At 43.9% G+C, this 19062-nt stretch overlaps 1 protein-coding gene across 1 annotated transcript in view; it reads right to left on the bottom strand.

Moving 5' to 3' along the window:
• The window catches only part of PAPLN (papilin, proteoglycan like sulfated glycoprotein), a 61971-nt gene that overhangs the window by 15997 nt on the left and 26912 nt on the right, over positions 1-19062 (bottom strand). The window contains exons 3-16 of the mRNA XM_053981350.1: positions 14884-14999; positions 13467-13527; positions 13098-13200; positions 12094-12224; positions 11649-11772; positions 10845-10925; positions 9712-9884; positions 9034-9157; positions 7777-7903; positions 7039-7104; positions 4682-4889; positions 2763-2939; positions 1335-1491; positions 606-692 (exon numbers count right to left, since the gene is read on the bottom strand). Coding sequence (XP_053837325.1) covers positions 606-692; positions 1335-1491; positions 2763-2939; positions 4682-4889; positions 7039-7104; positions 7777-7903; positions 9034-9157; positions 9712-9884; positions 10845-10925; positions 11649-11772; positions 12094-12224; positions 13098-13200; positions 13467-13527; positions 14884-14999 — 1735 coding nt within the window. The remainder of the gene's footprint in view (positions 1-605; positions 693-1334; positions 1492-2762; positions 2940-4681; positions 4890-7038; positions 7105-7776; positions 7904-9033; positions 9158-9711; positions 9885-10844; positions 10926-11648; positions 11773-12093; positions 12225-13097; positions 13201-13466; positions 13528-14883; positions 15000-19062) is intronic.

Genomic DNA, 19062 nt, shown 5'->3' with positions numbered 1-19062 from the left:
AAGGCATGCATTTCAAGGTATGAAATAAAGGATGCTTTTCAGCCACAGCTACTCTGCATCTGGAAGTCCTAACTTGTTAGCCTGTAGCAGCAGGCATCAGCTGCATGAAAATCTGGTCAGCTTTCCTCCTATCTGCTCTCTTGCACCTGCCCAAGGCTACCTGGCAGGATTTTCTGCATCACATCTAGGGTGTCTTCTGGCCCACTCTTCCTGATCTGGCTGAGGTACTTTGCTCATTGCCTTGACCATTCTTCCTGCTGTCCCATGAGAAACCACATTGCTGTGGTCCTTTCACATCATCCTTTCTTGTTCCTATGATCTGCTTTGCGCATAATTTCTTCCAGCCAGCACTGAAGTCATGCTGACAGAACCTGGGATCCATATCCTGTACAGAGTCTTCTGCTTGGATAGATTCAAATACTGCTCACTGTTGGTGTAAAAGAATCTACATTTTGTCCCTGGCTCCTTGAGTTTCTAGGAGCCCATGAAAAAAAAAAAAAAAAAAAAAAGAGAGAAACAGAGAAAAGAATGACCCCTCTCCCTGTCACAGCCCATTCCAAGTACCCCATAATCAAACCCCAAATAAAAAAAAAAAAATTCCAAACCTGGGGCAGGGCTGTTTGGGTTGTAACGCGTCAGCAGGGACTGGCGAGTGACATTGTATCCCATAGTGTCCTGCATACTGGGGACCTCTGCAAAGAGACACAGACACAAAATGGGTGCAGTTAGTCCAACACTGTGCTCTAATAATTGCAAATACATCCAGCAGTCAGCAGGAGACAAAAGTTGATGAAAATGTTTCTGTTCCTCTTGTGTAATAGCTGCTGAGCAGCAATTGGATTCGATTGGATTGTCAGGACAAGCGACCTACAACGGGCAAGCAGACAAAAGTCAGCGTTGCAGCTCTGACATAGAGAATAGACACAGACAAGAAGCAAAATGTTCTGAAAAGTTGTGAATCCTTTAGAGCCAGTCCACAGAGGGATGAGTGTAGGCTACATTTTTTTGCTACTGAGCCTGCCCAAGTTACCATCCTCCTGGACTGGGAGTCCTGAGATCAGTCTGCAGCACACACTGGATGAGCCATTATAGAATACTGGATTCAAAATGGACACACACCAACACACAGTGTTGTTCCCAAGCCTGTTGCATACATCTCAAACAGCACAGGTACTGGGACTCTGAAGATGCTTTGTGCACATAACCTTGGCAAAATCACAGGATGGAGACAGGCAGGCAAAAAGCTGAGAACATAAGCTGGTGCAGAGCTGGGAATTTCTGCTCCTAAGCAAAAGCATGTTGGGAAAAGCTGGGTGTGCAGCAATACCACTCACGCTGTGGCAGGTAGCAGGGCTGTGTGTTGCAGCTACCCAGGGTGGCTGGTTTCTGTGGCTGGATGGCTTTGCATGTCTCAGGACTGTAGAATTTGGAGTCGCCGTCAGCACAGATGACCTGGCGTGTCCGGATGCCTGAATCGCAGCTCTTGGAACACTTGGGCACAGAGACAAGGCACTGAGCAGGCAGCAAAGGCTGAATGCAGAAACCCCACAGATCAGAAGTGGGGAACAGCTGCATGATTAGCTGCAGGCTGAACACAGCTCCTCCACCAAGAAAAAGCAAATGATATTTCAGCTGGAATCATCTGAACAATTAGAAAACCATACTTTAAACCATTTTACCAGATGTTCCACCCAGCCCTGAAGCATTAGGCTCTGTGCCACACTCAGCCTGTAACATCCAGATGAGCTGCTGTTACCCACAGCGGTGTGTGAGGGAACTGGAGAGAATCACTTCAGCCTGAAGGCATAAAGGCACCTCAATTCTCTGGGGATCTACCAGCTGTGGGTGGGTCAGTTTGCATTCAAGAACAACAAATTACAACTAGGAAGCAAATTAGCGGCTTTCTTGTAAGCAGCGAATTGGAGTTTGCCTCATTGGAGGGACCAGCTGGTCAGAGGAGTGGATAGCATGAGGTGTCTGTGCAACCCACACGGCTCATGGCAAGCTCTATAAACATTAGGAGAGTATTTCACTCTAATTCAGAGAGATGGATAGGAGACCTTCTGATATCAGAAAGTCAGGAGAAAGATCAGATTAAGATGTGAAACTTCTTTATCTGTACCTAAAACTTGGCCCATATCTCATGAAGAATCATATGTAACATGTTTTAGCTCAAAACAAGCTGGTCTGCCTAGCACAGAAATTAAAAATGTGTTTGGAAGTCACCTGATGCATTGGATCTATCCATATCTGTACCCTCTGATACTTTTCCCAGGTTGAAGACAGTCTGGCTTCCACCACAAAGACAGGATTAATCCATCTGAAGCACAGTTTATCTGAATCATTACAAAAATGTACTTTAAAGCATATCACCAAGTGCAATGACCAGTTCTGAAGCCTAGAGCTCTGAGCCAAACTTGGGCTGAGAGCTGTTCTGCTGATCACAGCAATGAAGCAAAGAATTGAGAACAAGCAGCAAGAGTGGATTGTTTCAGCTTATTGGCTGCATTTTGCCACTGTCACTGAAACGATAATCTCCCCTCAGAAGGACTTATTTTTGTAGCAGCTGCACACAAAGCAGGCATCAGATTAACTGGAGCATTACTAGTGCCAGTTACAACAGAACTGTGAGCGAAGGGGCTGGTAATGAAACAGCCCTTGCTCCCAGCCTCAGTCAATGTGCAGACTGCCTGGATCAAAGCTTATTTGTGAGGAGCACAGCAATACAAGTAATTCTGGAGCCATGACAGCGAGGTGCTCACCAGACCCCAGTCTCCAACGTGCCAGCCGATTTCCTGGATGCAATTCTCCTTAAGGCAGGGCTGGGTGGCCGATGGCTTTGGCTCCATTAGACAAGAGAAGTCCTGAGCCTGAGAGCCCTGCTGCGTCCTGCAGGTGACAGTCCGGGTCTGCACTCCTTCCCCACAGCTGGCTGAGCACTGCAGAAAGGAGCTCAACAATTACAAAGAAGCACCTGGTTTCCTCTTGCAGTTCCAGGCTAGACTCCCTATCACTAGAGAAGAGCACCATTTTGAGACTGCCTGAAAGAACCAGCTATCATTAAAGTAATTTTCTGGGGTGGGAGTTAGCAGAGTAGCTGTTTATGCTGTAGAGGAGACAATAAGGCATGGAAACATGGGATAGGGTCTGGGAGATCTGGAGCTCACTGGATGATTTTGGCCTATTCATACACTTACTCTTGATTTCTCCCCAAAGGAGATGTGGAAGATGAATTTAGAAAAATATCAGATGAATTTAGAAAAATATCAGAAAAATGCCAGACACTGCAAAATACACTGAGAACAAAACATGGTAGAAAATATCTGGAAACTTGTTATTTACATCTGATTAAAACCAATGCAAGGTGAAGAATTTTAGGGAAGGTAAAAGGTTAAGTTCTTATGTTGCTCATGTCTTTTGCTTGAAGACCTTGTGCTCTATTTTTAACAGCATGGAGCTGTGACAACTTCTATACCAGTAACTAGTTTGTGACATTTCCAATGCCCTCCTAAATTCACAGTGGTCTTTCCTGGAATCCAACCTACTTCTACATGAATTACCAAGGTGTCTTACAGAGAGCATTAACTTGGGGACAGTCTGAATCATTTCAGATGAGCTTCCTAGCTGAGTTTCAGCCATTCATTTAGCAGAGTAACCTTTTAACTCAGAGTACACAAAACACAGTTGCTTCTGAGAACACTGGAATGAATTATTCAGGCATCAATTTGTAAGAATATGATCCTTGGTGCCTTCCTCAAACAGCACTCTTACTCCACAACCTCAAAATCACACCTCACATCTCACAAGGTGGGGGAAAGAGGGGGTGGAAGGACTTTCCAGTCTAGGTGATCATGCCTCAAAGTTGCATTTTGTGCTGTTGCACAACTCAGACAGGCTAAGTGCAACCACAAGATTGCAAATCAAATGTTGCAAGCATCTGTGTACTTCTTCTAACAGAGGAAAATTCACTTGTACTTTAGGGGCTGAGTAGACATTCTTTTTACTTTCGAAGCCCTTGGAATGTCAGATGCCTTCTAAAAGCTGTCTGGCTGAACTGAGTGCACACAGCTTGAGCTGTTTCCACTCCTGCAGATATAAATGCACACAAGCATCAAAAATGCACCACATGGCTGTGTTTGGAGAAGCCCTGTGCAGACACACAGCAAACAGCAGGTCACTAGTGTTTCAAGAGTATTGCTGTCCTGGCTGGTGATGTGAGGCAGCAAAATACATGGAAATAACCTGCACAGGCAGAAGCCATGAGCTCCTGTTTCACAGAGGAGGGTGTGCTACAGCCCATCCTCAGCTGATGGACAGAAGCTCTCTTTCTGGTGCTCTGCCTTCACCAGGCTTGGCTGGTGAAGAAACCAAGTCAGTGCCACGTGTGGGAGGGGTCTGATAAAAACACAGCAGTGGAGAAAGGATTGGCAGACCAGAGAAGAGAGAATGTGCAATGAGAAAAGCAGAGATGCAGGGACATGCACAGTTTTGAGGAACAGGGATGTTCATAGGAGGACATCGGAGGGCTGCAGGGAGAAGTTCTGCTCCTCTGCACGCCACCTATCCAGGGACACACGCTTTTTGTAGTCCCAGAAGAGGAGCCTGGCTCTTTCTCCCTAAGCTTTGGCAGATCCTTCTGCAGGAGGTACCAGGAAGCTGTTACCTGCCCAGGGGCACTGACCTCAGACCAGGGCCCTGTGCTCCAGGTGGCACACTGCCGGACGTTGCAGGGCTGGCTGCGGCGCGGCTGCTGGGCGAAGGCCATGCACTCGGCATCATCCACCACCCCCTGCGGGCTCTGGCCGTCAAACGCCACGCAGTACACGGAGCGGGTCTGGGTGCCCCTGCCACAGGTGGCTGAGCAGGATCCCCACTCTCCCGTTTTCCAGCTGCAGGTCACAGAATCAAGTGCAACAACAACAAAAAAAAAAAAAAAAAAAAAAAAAAAAGAAAAAAAAAAAAAAAAAAGAAAAAAAAGAAAAAGTAAGCCCAGCCAAACTGCCCGGAGGCACAGAGGAGTCAGTGCCACATCCCTGTAGAAATCAAACAGGGATGGATGTCCCTTTGCAGAATAGAATCAGAAGAGAGTTCCCATTTGACCAAGTGTGCCCAGCTTAATTTGCAATGCAGAGCATTAGTCCTACTCCAGAGACATATCTCCAGCTACAAAACACTTGTTTCTCTGGAAATGCAGAGCTCTCCCAGAAGGGGAAGATCTCTCTCCATGGCTTTTGGTCTCCTCATGTCTGCAAAAATGTCATGCCTGGAATAGAACATCAAAAAAAAAAAAAAAAAAAAAAAAAAAAAAAAAAAAAAAAAAAAAAAAGGAAAGATAAAGCTCAAAGAAAACAATCCAGATCAGCCAAAAGAACCACAACAGCCTAAACCACACATTACACTCCAGACGTTATCAGAAACAGTAAAACCAAGCCAAGTCCTCACTCTGCCCATAAACCATGCCAGACACTCTCAGAAGTGCTTAACTTTTCACTGATGGCCAGTAGAAAGGTGGTTTAACCCTCCCATCAGTCAAATTCTCTAACTGCAGCACACATACAAAAAGCCCACAAAAATGTAAATAGATTTTTTCCTGTCTTTGGTTGCTGAAGCTGCTGCAGAAATGATACACCCTTGCTAACAAGGGGAATGTGTCCACAAAACAATCTGTCTAGATACTAAAATCTCTGCCCATGGCCACCCCAGCTTCTCAGAGCTAGCTGGGTAGCTCGAACCACACCTTGCATGGCCTGGCTTCACAGACAATGTGATGTTTCATCCCCAAATCCCAAATACACTACAGCCTGCAGTGTAGTCCAAAGGCACTGGTTGTGAAGGGGGAACATCCTGGTGATCTGCTTGCCATCTGCTATGTCCCCTTGCAGCCAGGTAAGGCCCAGCCAGGGAATGAAAGCAGTTCATGTTTTCTCCCCCAGAATTCCAGCTACTTCCCTAGCCTGGCTCTTGCCACCCCTTAACCAAGTTTCAGCCAGCCAATTCACATTCACATCCTAACAGGATTCCACAGTAAACTCTGCCATGGCCAGCTCCTAAAAACACCCTTCTTTATTGCTAAAGATGCACATGTCAACCCAAAACTGAATGGCCTTCACTATAAAATCTTTTCTTTGGAAAGGGAACAAATACATTCAATAGAAGCCATTTACAATCGTGTGGTTGCAGGGCTTATAACAAATTATTCATCAAGTTTTTTCAAAAGCTCCAATGGGAATAACTTCCCCCCACTACTGTATTCTGCCTCCTGTAAAGCCAATGTACGGTTGAGATGTATCAACCACAGCTTCCTTCAATTGCAGATCAAGACTTCTCTGACCCTTGTTTCATTTCCTTTGTAAGACAAGGTCGACCATAAGGCTGGGGCCCTCATCACAGGGCAAAAATTGCCAGTCCTAAGCTATTAGCATCTTGCTGGGGGACAACTGTTTTTCTTTTGATACTTTTAAGTTCTCATATCTCAGTGTACATTATTGTATCTCTCACATCCTTGTACTCATGGCATCTTACATGCTCTTTTCTGCCTGCTGTAGGGCTCATGCCAAAAAAGAATAGCTTTTAAGAAACTCTAAGTCTTTCTCTATGCCATGCTGGCGAATGTTACAATTGCCCAAATGATCATGCTCTCTTTTCCTTTATGTTCTTTTCTTTATCTTGATAAGTAAGTTAAAAAAACAAAAACAAAACCAAAACAAAACAAAAAACCCAACAAAACTTCCAGAACTTCTTTACCCTGATTCCAGAGAAAACATAAGAATAGGCAGCCAGAAGCTATGAAGAAATCATCCCTTTCTCAGTTCCCTAAGAATCAAGTTACCAGAGGCATGTGCAGCCACCTAAGCAAAGCTACCAGCCAGCACCCTCCACCACCATTTTCACTGGCAAGCATCAAAAGCAAAGCAACACCCATTTCTACCACCAGTGCCAAAGAGGAAAGCCCCCACGGATTTCAGTGAACAACTAGGTGGAGAGCAGAAGAGAGCAGATGCCTTCCTATGCTTTCTGTAACTTCCTTCTGCTTGTTACCTCTTCATCTGAGGGCTTCGTGCGCCACTGTGACTCCAGGCTTGCGGCAGGTAGATGTAAGAAGTCCTTTATATACAGAACAAAGGTTTTAAAGAACTTAAACCAAGTAGCTACAGGCTAACATGTATTCAGAAATGCTCCCAGGTGCCCTCTCACGCACACGAGTGCTCTCAGAGGCCTCCACTGGTACACAGATACACAGCTAATGCTCATGTTACAGCTCTCGATGTCCAGTAAGAGCCAAGTGAAGCCAGATGTAAGGAACAAGGTGGAAATGGTTGGGTGAAGGGGTTTGAAAATGCTGGAGAATGAAAAGACTCCAGGATTCATCCCTTTCTAAGGGAACAGACACTGGGAATGCAGAAATTACAAAAATGACACCAGCTCAGACCTTCTACTCTGTAGGCTCCAGCCCAAGAGAAGAAAAACCAGAGAATTTGCTTCATATCTCCTACATGGGCTAGACAACTGTCTTCCACAGTGCTGTTTTGGAAGGCAAATTTAATTGGTCTATAAAATGAACACAGGACGTATTAAGCCCTTTCCTTATGCACACAGAAATGCTCATCATTCATCACTGTGTTATCATCCCAATCTTTTGTCTTTGGCTTTCTCTTAGAAGTGAAGCACTTCCTTGGAGAGAACCATGCTGGAGGGCAGAAGTGAGAGGGTCACTTTTTTCTTGGTTCCAAAAGCACCTCAGGAAGAAGGACCCCAGAAGAAGGAAAGAAATCGTACCGTTTTGTCTGGGGACAAGGCTGATGACCACATGTCCGGTTGTTGTCTGGTTGTGGTTTATTCCTGCACATATAGTCTGGATAAATTTCATTGTCTATGGTACAAAACACCAAGCGGGATTGGAAACCTAGGGGACAAGCAAGAGAGCATCTGATCAACACAAGCTACCCAGGACTAGGTTAGCAACACACTGGGGTTGGAAAGACAAGTTTCTGAAGTCGTGTAGAATCCACACCTGTCACAGCCATTCTGGAAGAGACAGGTGCAGGTCTCTGTCTCTCCCTATATGGACAAATGATGCCTTCCCAGAATACAGGAGTCTGCTGGAAAAGCAAGGGAGACAGTACAGTTCTGTGTAGCTGAGGGGAATTTTCCTATTATGGATCGAGACTCACAAGGGGAGTGCTGTACCCCTAAGTTGCTCATGAAGGAGCCCTGCAAGATGTGTGCAGTGCACAGCAGAACTGGGGGTCTCCTGTTAGACTCAAAAGGTCAGTCTTGTGAGGACTGGATATGGGAGTAAAACTTGCAACTCTTCATGCTTCCTACAGGTTATGAGTGCCCAGCCAAAGACAATTTTACACCTACAGTCACAATATGGCAAAAGCTGCCAAAATGGCCATTAGGATGGAAGCCCAGAAGAGGCTGATAAGAACTCTATATACTCTATAACCCTCAGCTGGTGAGGGTTTTTTTGTTTGATTGATTGAAGTTTTTGGGTTTGTTTTTCTTTTGAGCTTAAAATCCATGAGCATAATGTTGCTCATGGAGGAATCTGTAAACTGAATATGATGGGACACCCTAGGAGAGCTGACAGCCCTTTTGGAGAGGGGGAATCTTCCAGGCTGTGGCAGAGGAGAATGATGTGATTCACTAATGTAGATCATTACATTAGTGAATGGCCTATATTCACTGTAGGGCCTCTGGAGAGGACCTCTCAAGTGGTTGAAAAGACTATGAAGACCTGAAGCAAACCAAAATAAAGGCTATCTATGAAAATCCTTAACAGGTCCTAGTAATAAGTCTGAGGACTAGGGAATGGAATATAAGAAGAAGGCATGGGCCACAATTGTGTTGTGACTCCATGCACGACCTTCCCTTGACAAAACCTTAGCAACACTCTGTGGATCCTTGTGCTGCTTTCCAGCAGGAGACTACTGGGAAGCTGCTGCAGAGGGCAGCACACTGTCACACTGCCTGCATGGTGTGGATATAAACCCCACACCAGCCACCAGGGATCAAGTCCTCTCCCCTTACCTCCTCCACATTCGGAGCTGCACTCGCTCCAGGAACTGTAGCTCCAGCTGTAACCCGAGGCCTGTCCTTGCAGGGGCAGGTAATACTCATACTGTACCCCCGTGTTTGGCTCCTGGCTGATGAGCTGTAAAAGCATGGGAGGAAATCAGTGAAATTACACTTTTCCATTTCACAGCATTTCCCCACCACATCTGAGGGTTCCAGCTGACTTGCACCTCTCCCATTCAACAAGCACTAATTCCCTGCACTGGATTTTCTCCTTGCCTTCCATCATATTCTGGAGAGTATTATTTTTCAGAGAAGGATGCGTTCATCCCTCTTGGCTTCAGAAGATCCAGCTGCTCCTGTCACAGCAAATACATTTCCTGCCTTACAGCACAGCATAACAAGAAGTGTCCCGGAGACTGTCCCTGCCCCAACACTATTTGGTGCTGACTCTTGCCTCCCTTAAAGTCAGTGTCCAAAGGAATAGGCAGGAAACCAACACTGAACTTTGCACTGCCTATTTCTGGGCAATAGAACCAGAGCAGCAATAAGTGCTATTTCTGCAGTCTAGCTTGAAGGCCCACAGCCTTGTAAGATTCCTGGGGTCCCCATCATGTCTCCAGTTTTTCCTAGCGTACTCCCACTGTGCAAAGCAAGAGCAGAGTGTCAGTGGGGGAAGGCACAGCCTCTCACCTCAATGACGAGGGGTTCTGTGGTGGGACCCCGGGCATGGAGGAGCTCTGGGGCCACATCACTCTCCGAGCCACGGTCATAGTGCAGCACCGTGCTGGCCACCTGCAGCGCCCGGCTGAAGTCAATCGTCCAGTGCCCGTTCAGGTAATACTCCCCTCGCACGTTCTTGACAGCTGGACAAACCCACATGCCAGAGAAAGGATCATAAGAACTCCACAAGGTTGCTCCTATTTCCACTCAATACTGTGTCACAAGCAAATGAGAGTGACCACCATCCTCCATCAATGTTGTCCTCCCCGTATGGCTTTTTTAGCAGAAGCTGCTCCACTTTCAAACATTGGCTCTTGCCAGTTTTGCTGCAGATCAAGCAATTTTTTGCTGCACAGCCAAATGCCTCCAGCATATTCCTGCCTTGCCTCTGCATTCCTCACTGTTAAACTGGAGCACAGCCAATGTCAGCCTCTGTCCTTCTTACCATTAAGATGTGGGATTCACACTCCACTGACTTTACACCACTATCTGATTCATCAGATACTCTATTCAGAAAGCAAGATGTGTGCTGAATCCAGTTTTCTACTAAGGAAAACATCACCAGACTGATTTGTCCTAAGCACTCAGTGATGGAACACTCAGAAAGCAGAAGAGTATTTGCTTTCTCCACTGGAATTTCCTCAGCCCTGTCCAGAAAGCTAGGCAAGGCCTTTTCTCCCTCCGCAGAATGACCAGAATTTGAGGCTATACAAATGCCCCAAAGAAATCAATGGAGAAAAGAAGCCCACCCCAAACTTCTAGATGGCAGGAGTAGGTAGGGTTTGCATTCACCAAACAGAACTCTAGCCAAATTTGGCTAGATCAGCTAGATTCCTTGTAAGTTACAAGCAGGAAGTCTCAATGTGGTTTGTGTATTTTTATTCCACACCCAACACCAAGATATCCACAGGACAGAAAATGAAGTAAATGTGAAGCCCAGAGTTGTGCATCATTCATGTTTCAAGGATACTCAGTATCCTGATATTCAGTTTTTCACTCTGCCATATCAAGCCCTCAAGGTAAACCCATATCTTAAAACCAGATTTTAACATAATGGCTGGAATCCAAATGAACTGATACACAGATTCTGACATCAATCATACCTAGGAAGTTCCTGCTGGGCTTAACCTCCTTAATTTGGATGCTTGTGGCTCCCACAGGGATAATAAAGATTTGATTGTAACCTGAAAAAAAAGGGGGATTATTCAATATCTGACTGTGGGTGCCATACAGCCACTCCTCTGTGCCAAAGATGCTCATGGCTTAATTTGTGCCTGAACAACTAGATGAGCTTTTTGATGGTGACATGAAGCATTTCCATTATCACTTTAACTGCATGATGAATAACCTCACCCTACACTATCCACAGATCAGTCTATGTGTAAAAAATTCCAATGATACCTCAGAAAAGTTCGTTTGCTACATTTTGAAATCTTTGGAATTTCAGCAAGAATCATATTGGAGTTCAACATAGAGAGATGCGACCACAAGTGTGGTTGACATCTTGAAATTTTTCAAAATTGGCCAAATGCAGAAGATGCAGTCCCATTTCTAGCCCTGCACATGTCCTGGTGGGGCTATCAAAACACTGGACAGCCTCACGAAGATGGTGTGTGGTGATGTTATTATGGTGCACTTACAGCACCTGATGGAGAGGGAGTGGGGAAAGACATCAACATCATGGCAAGTACTCCAGTATGGACACAGATTAACGAAGTGATTCCCGGATAAGGCCAAGAGTACCTTTTCTGATGCTAAGGCCACACACTGTACAGATATTTCAAGTGAATATCCAAGCATGCCTATAACAATCATGCGAGCAGGTGTCCCCCCAGCCCTTGTAGCAGTTGATTTTTGGTTTAACTCTCTCCTTCTCACCTGCCCAAACTACCTAGGATCATCTGTACCTTTGGGGAGGCTGGCCACATCAAAAGTGCCCTTCACACCATAGCAGGTGTTGCCATCTCCTCCACACTGCAGGCACTTGTCCTCCTTCTTGACAGATTCCAGCATATTATCACAGCCAACAGCCTGTCAGAGCACAGGAGCATTAATAGGAATAAACTGTGATGAGAGAGGGGAAAAAAAAAGCCAAATGCTGGACAGATCTATTGAGAAAGCCTGGATCTAGGGAGTCCAGAAAGTCAGGATAGGGCAGAGAAAACGACAAAACTGTTATCTACTATTTCACAGCTAGAGCCAGATAAATGCTATCCAGATGCTCCTCTGCACCTTGAAACTGAGTGATTCACCTTTTCTGATGCTATGATGAAAGGTCAAGTAGAACAAAGGGAGACAACAGAAAGACTGACAGACCCAATGATGAATGAAGGAAGTACCAAGATGACTAACCTGACAAACTCCCTCTACACAGATATCTCGCTTGCCAGGTTCACAGGTAGTCCCATCTACCACTGCTTCCTTGTGCCTGTAGTAGAAGTTTTCTCCCTTTGGAATACAGTTTAACTCACACTTATTAGGTGCTGGCAGGAGAGAAAAAAGAAACATTATATAATAGCTTGATACTGCACCAGGAGCCTAGTTCTAGATCACAGGAGCAGAAACAGAGGGGTCTACTGATACTAAGTGGCAGATATTGAATGGATTTCTGGGTCACAAACTGCTGGAGGCTGGAAAAATACCCTAGTAAAATCTCACTGTACACAAATATTTCCTCAGGGGACGTTGGTCTAAGTGGATATTTGGTTATTCCTTAGTAGGATTGCTCTTATACTCCCTTGGAGTACACGGCTTTCTAGAACAAGAACAAGTGCTGATACAGAAGTGTTATTTTAACAAGCAACAAAAACCCCTTTAAAATCCATTTTAAAATCCCTCATAATTTGTTAACCAACTGTGAATGATACCATATCAAAGCTCAGAGTAAGGACCCCTGGTTCCCACACCTGCCTTCTGAGCTGGTTCCTCAAGAAAGCACGGGCTGATTAAAGAGATATATTTTCTGAAGCATTCATTAATTACATGCATTTGCTTCTCTTGTGTCTTACTAATATTCTTTTGATAATATTGGAAAATACAGCAGAACTTCTGCTCCTCTAATACTTTGGAACCTCACTGCAACCAGTTTCAAATTTCCTTGAGCAATGTTCCTGAAGGAATGGCTGTTACAAGAGACAAGTACATATTGCTGCAACACTCTCTCTTGGCCCATACATCCAGGACAGCAATTTTCATTTCCTGCTGGCAAAAAGATTTTTTTTCCATGCCAACTCCTGTCCCCCACTCCATCTAAGGAAGTACCCTGCAAGGATACTACAGTAAAAAAAATTACAGTCACTTCAAAACATATTGTTGATAGGTAGTGATGAAGTGTAACCCCACATGTTTATCATTACCTCCATAATATGGAAGCCACTTATATTTCTTGCCTTGGAATTCTGTCCCATCAAACTCTGCACACTGCTCTGCCCGGAAATCCCGGGAGCCTTCCGGACAGTTCTGTTTGGAAGAGAAAATGTTTGTACTGGAGTATTATAAAAATGGAGGAAAAGAAAGTGTACAATAAAAATGTGGGGTTTATTCCTCCCCTTTAAAATGGGGCATAATTTCAATATACTTTTGAATGGATACTGTCAATGAACTGCATCCACTAGTGACATCAGAGAAACAGGAACTAATAATCACATTTTATTTCTGAACAAGAATTATGTTTGTCTGGGGAAAAGGAGCAACAGGCAACAAAAATGAAAACCAGAGCACTATACCTGAACATTACATGACCGATAGCTTCGTGTTGATCCAACACAACTGGAAGGACCTTCTGTCCTGGAAGACAGAAAAAATACATGGAGCTCTCTGAAGAATAGATATGCAAAAAGTTATCTCATGGCAGACGTTACAAATCACCTTCACACCAAGCATATGCCCCTCACAGAGTTCCCTGAAACAGCAAAATAACTAAAATGCACTTCTTCACCACTAAAACAAGCTGGCATTTTCTAGTGGCATTTTATGCTATGGTTTGTATTCTGGCATGAATAAGACACACACCACGAACAGCTGCAGTGCAGCTCTTCAGGGTCATGTTTCAACTAAATAATGGAAGCTAGGATTTTAGTCCGTTGTCCACCAGCAAAGGGTCGAGGTGTCCATACAAGAAAGAGAAACATGTTGTGAGCAGCACGAGGATAGTGGCCAATTCAGAATATTTTTGTGCATCATTTATCTTGATTTTTTTTGTGCACAATAGGTCCCTTATTAGGAAGGAGGAAATATGCCCATGGAAAATGTGCAATACCCTTACTCCAATCAAATGACCCCAGCTGAGAATTATGGAGAGTAACAAATATGGAGGAAATTGATCTAAAAAGCCAATCAATGCTTAACACCTCAGTGCTCCTAAAATGGAGAGACAGGCCTTCAGGGATTCTGGCAGGTATAAACCATAATGGGCAGCCTTCAAAAGAGACCTTTCTTTATTCTCTGTGGGAAGCAGCAACTTCATAACTCTGGCTTCTTCTATTACAAAACCTCCTCTAATTTCTCTAAACAGAAAGAGGCTGGTTTTTTCATTATATGGAGAGTCTGGCTTTTTTTCCCTCCTTTGCTTTGTTTTCATCCACAACAGGACCTCTACAGTCCATCATTCCCAACAGGTGCAGAACCAGTCATCATCTTCATTAGGATGCAGCTAACCCAGCTGCAAATGAGGTGGCACAGCACTAACACTGTTTGAGCCAAATTCACTCTTCCTTTCTTCTAAGGCAATTTACCATCCTGGGAATCATAAACCTGAGGAAACCTCAGTGTTGTCAGGAGCTCTCAGGAGAGAAAACAACTGCTCTGGCCTGTTCTCCATCTCCCTCAGGGCTTGCCACACTAGACTTGATTGAACAGCTGCTACCATGCCAATCCCCTGATTGCACAGCCTCAGATCTCACAGAGAAACTGCTGTGCTCTATCAAAGGAGCCAAAGCAAGCATGTGTTGAAGAGGGCACTACTCAAAACAGCTGTGACAAGACTGAAACTGAGGTTCATCTCAAAGTGGATTCATTCCCCTGGGATCAAACGTTAAGTATTTTTTTTTTCTGGACATATATTGGAACAAAACTGCAGGAGCTCAGTAACAGTACAACACATTTAAAGAAAACAAAGAAAAAAAAAAAGAGGTTAGCCCTCACCTTTGGGAATAGCAGTGCCGTTGCCGAAAACTGACTCCACCACCACAGCTCCGACTGCACTTGCTCCATTCACCCCAGCTCCCCCAGACATCAGCCTGCCTTTTCATCCGGCGGCCCTAGAAATAAAAAACCCCACAGACATAGCAAAAAGACACAGCAACACAGGAAAAAAAAATAAAAAGAAAATGAAGCAGAGATCTCTGTGTTCCCTTGTAAAAAAAGGCTGTCTTGCTGTGCTGTATTCCTAACATGAAAAGTAGCACACAGTACTACATCAGAAAGATCAGGTCTCTAGTATCTAGGAGTATTAGCTTGCTGAAGCCATATAGCACATCCAGCTTCATAATCTCTCTTAACTGCTACTGTTTGGCTATTCATAGAATTTCAGCACTTTTGAATAACAATCTAATAGAAGATAACATCTTCGTCGCAGCAAGGGCAAATCATTACTTCAGGGACTCTGAGCCCTGTCACTCCACACCAGATCAATGGAACCACTTAAACCCAAATCCTTGGCTCTAAGTCCAATACTTAAGAGAAGTAAAGGAAGCAGAAAGAAATGCCCCAGAACACACATTTTACTGCAACAGAATTCCATATATGGACCTTTATTCCCCTTACCCAACTGTGTCCAATGACATTGTCAAGGTCTGGGCCATCATTAGCAAAACCCTTATTAATTTTGTATTTAGAAAGTCAAATATTGACATTAAGAGAAATAACCATGATAATATAGACAAAAATTTACATGTGTGATGGAACCAACCAAAATACATTGTCTTGCAAATATATGAAATATCATATTTTCAGAAAAAAAAGGCCTTCTGCAGCTGATGGGATCCACATACAGCAGGATGTGTGGTTAGTGGGAAGAATGGCAATATCTTAAGGAAAAAGTAATATTTGCAAGATGCAGTAGGATTGATTCTGCTTGAAAAAAGAAGGTAAGTGCAGGGTTACCTGAGTGACACTGTAAAAACAGGGTTTGCTGGGCAGCTGCAAACTGTAGGGCAGTTTATGTATACAATTGTACCACTGAGAAGGTAGTACAGGCCATTTGGGCACTGAGACATTTGCTGTAGTGAAGAGTGGGCAGGCAGAGAAAAAAATGGTAAAAAATTATTGTGATGTGATCTAACTCGTCTCCACACAAAAACATCCAAACCTCTGCTAGAAATACGAGCTAGTCTAATAAATCATCCAGTGAATCCAGTTCAGGCAAGATGCATGGGTTAATCCTCCCTTATCAGTTAGACAGGTTTTATAGTTTTCCACACACACTCTCTTGCCATACTGTATGTCCAAGTTACAGTCTTGTTTCTTTACTTCACCTTTATTCCCTGCTGCTGGCAGAGCAAGAGTCAGAAATATTAGCCATTCATATCTATGCATTTACTACCAAATTACCCCCAACTATCTAGCTGCAGAGTCACCCCAAATTATTACCTGTATTTCTCTAATGTGAAACACCTTCTTCCTAGCTCAGCTACTTACTTTTCTTCACAAAGTCTTTTCTAATACCTCTGGTTCAGATTAACTCTGTTTCTCTTTGCCCTGCTCATTCAGTGGCACTGCCCAGGTTTACAGCCATTTCTACATGCCTCCTCTTGGCCAAGTCAACATCTCCCTGATCCTGTGCCAAACCGTTCTCCCACTCTTTGACTCCAGATATTCAGTTCACTGTTTGTCTCCTGCATTCTCATTTGCCTTTCTGGGCATAATCCCAACAATAGTGTTTTAGCTTTCAGCAAGGTTTTTTTTTCAGCAATCTTATTTTCCCGAATTTTTCTTTCAGACACCTAATTCCTCCCCCTGTAATCCCTCCCCCCTTACCCTCAAAAGAATAAAATACACTACCACTCTTTCTCAGCAGTCTTATTCCTCTGTATCAACTGACTGATTTAGGTGCAGTATTAGCTCACTGTGGAAACAAGGGACCTTTCAGTCAGCATAAGGGAGAAGGAAACATGTAGATAAAAATCCAAAGGAAGAGCATTTGAAAGTCAGATTACTGGAAGGCAATTAGGATAGAAAGCCCTTCCTTGACACACACACACCACCCTGATAAATATTCCAATATCCCTCCTACAGAACTAGCATTATTTATTCCTTCTATAGAGAGTAGAATCTGCAGGGACTCTTTGTTGTAAGGCTTATGCATCCACAGAGTGCAGGAACAATCATTTTTCTCAGTAGCACTCCATTTATGTACACCCCAAAAGGAGCATTAGACAAAAGAATCCTCCCTAAGCTGTACAGTGTCAGAGAAAGATTTTAATAGGGGCCCAACTCCCATATTTGGAAATCTGTGTACGGTCCTCATTACTTCAGTAACTGCACATGTGTAGGCAGACAAAGATAAAGCTGCATGTTTATAATAAATATATTATTGCATAACTTGGTAACAGGACATTTTCAGATGCTGTCAGACAGTTTCTGTTCCAAAAGCCTCTTTCTGCTCGCTTCAGACTCTGGAATGCCTTTATCTCATGTCAGCCAGGACAACTAAATTCCATTCCCTCATGGATTTCAGAACGAAAAATCTACAATCTTCATCACTGTTACAAATTCATTCGGTTCCGTTCTTCCCTTGCTTCAGCCTGACATTCATGCAAGAATGTAGATTCTTTATCTGCATAAAGTATATATTTTAATATTTCAGGAGAAGAGAGAAAATGCATACAACCATCTTTCTTGACTTCTAAAAAGTCCCCAAAGAGCAGTCAGTTAACGCCCAACTGCTCTGTCCAGTTTTATCACCAGTTGAGACACCAGCAATGCATCCTTTCTGGGAATGTTGATATTGCCTATGACCCTGGCACTGTGGGCTCTCAGGGCCCATTTGCATACAGGCTGCTGTGGTATACAAGTTTAAAAGGCCAGGGATTTCATTTTTATGAACACTGCATTGCTTTCATCAGTTCCTAGACAGAGGAACTGCTGATGTAGTTGCAGCATCTGCTGTTACCAGGCCAACTGCATCTGATATCATCAGCAAGTAAAGAGCTATGCCTCTGAGTCATTAGACCTCCAGACCTCATCTGCAAAGACAGTTCCAGTATGCGTCACAGGCAAACAAAAGAATTCTGGAAAAGTGTCCCAGATAGCTTATTATATACCATGTAATGTTTATTTTAATATATGACACATGCACTGGAAGAGAAGCTATGAATGGGACAGAGCTGGCACTATGCAGGAGCACTTCAAAGGGGGCCCTTGAAAGACTTTCCAGTCAGTTTGATGAGATGGATAGGAAACTATGCATGGGAAGAGTACTGTGCTTCCCAGACAAACACATTGCAGGCATGCAGTGATCCACAAAGTTAATATCACCAACTGTGGAGAAGTAATTCAGTGGGAACAATTTCCTAGTGCCTTGCTGCAGCTCAAATACTAGCAAGCTATCAAAGAAAACGACAATTTACTATACAGTCCCAAGTGATCAATGAAGTTCTGCAGTCACACATCCCAACAACCTACATCCCAGGTAAGTTCTTACCCCTTGCTCCTTGGGCACCTTTCAGGACTCAGAGATAGTCACCCTGAATTATTTTGTGGGGTTTTTTTGGTGCTGCTTTTCCAGACTGACAAGCAGCAACAAAATATCCTGTTGCACCACTCCAACAGCCGCTGCTCAAAGCACATGGTTACGGATAACCACTCTATGACCAAGAGGTTTTGGACAAGGCCACTGCTTGCTTTTAGCCCAGAAGGTTGCATAGCTTTGACCTATTGAGGTGCGACTGAAGCATCATTTTGGACACTGAAACGTTGTTACTGTGACTTCTGGGGCTGTTTCACATGCTTACTAAGTTCCACTGGAACTGGATACAAATCTCAGCGCAGACAGGGAGAACGTGGCAAGAAATAGAGGCTGACAACAAGGCTTTGTTCAGCTGTTACCCACTGAAAACAAATATTGCTCACAATGTTAAAACAAGTAATGTGGTGTTACAGTTATATAGTGTTTCCATGGCTTAAAACTACAGTCAAAATCAGACTCTCTCTCTTTAACCTTTCTTAGTATTTTTGAAATAACACTGCATCATTTTATTTGATAAATATCTACTTTCTGGTGTTTATAGTTTCTGAAATATGGTTAATGTTGATTTTGACACACCTTGAACTGTAGCATCATTTAGGAAACATGTAGGAGAGAAGGGTGAAAACCAACTACTT

The sequence above is a fragment of the Vidua macroura genome, chromosome 6 (genome assembly GCF_024509145.1).
Source record: "Vidua macroura isolate BioBank_ID:100142 chromosome 6, ASM2450914v1, whole genome shotgun sequence".
NCBI classification, from domain to species: domain Eukaryota; kingdom Metazoa; phylum Chordata; class Aves; order Passeriformes; family Viduidae; genus Vidua; species Vidua macroura.
The sequence above is the reverse complement of the archived record's forward strand: the minus strand, read 5'-3'. Positions and strand labels throughout refer to the sequence as shown.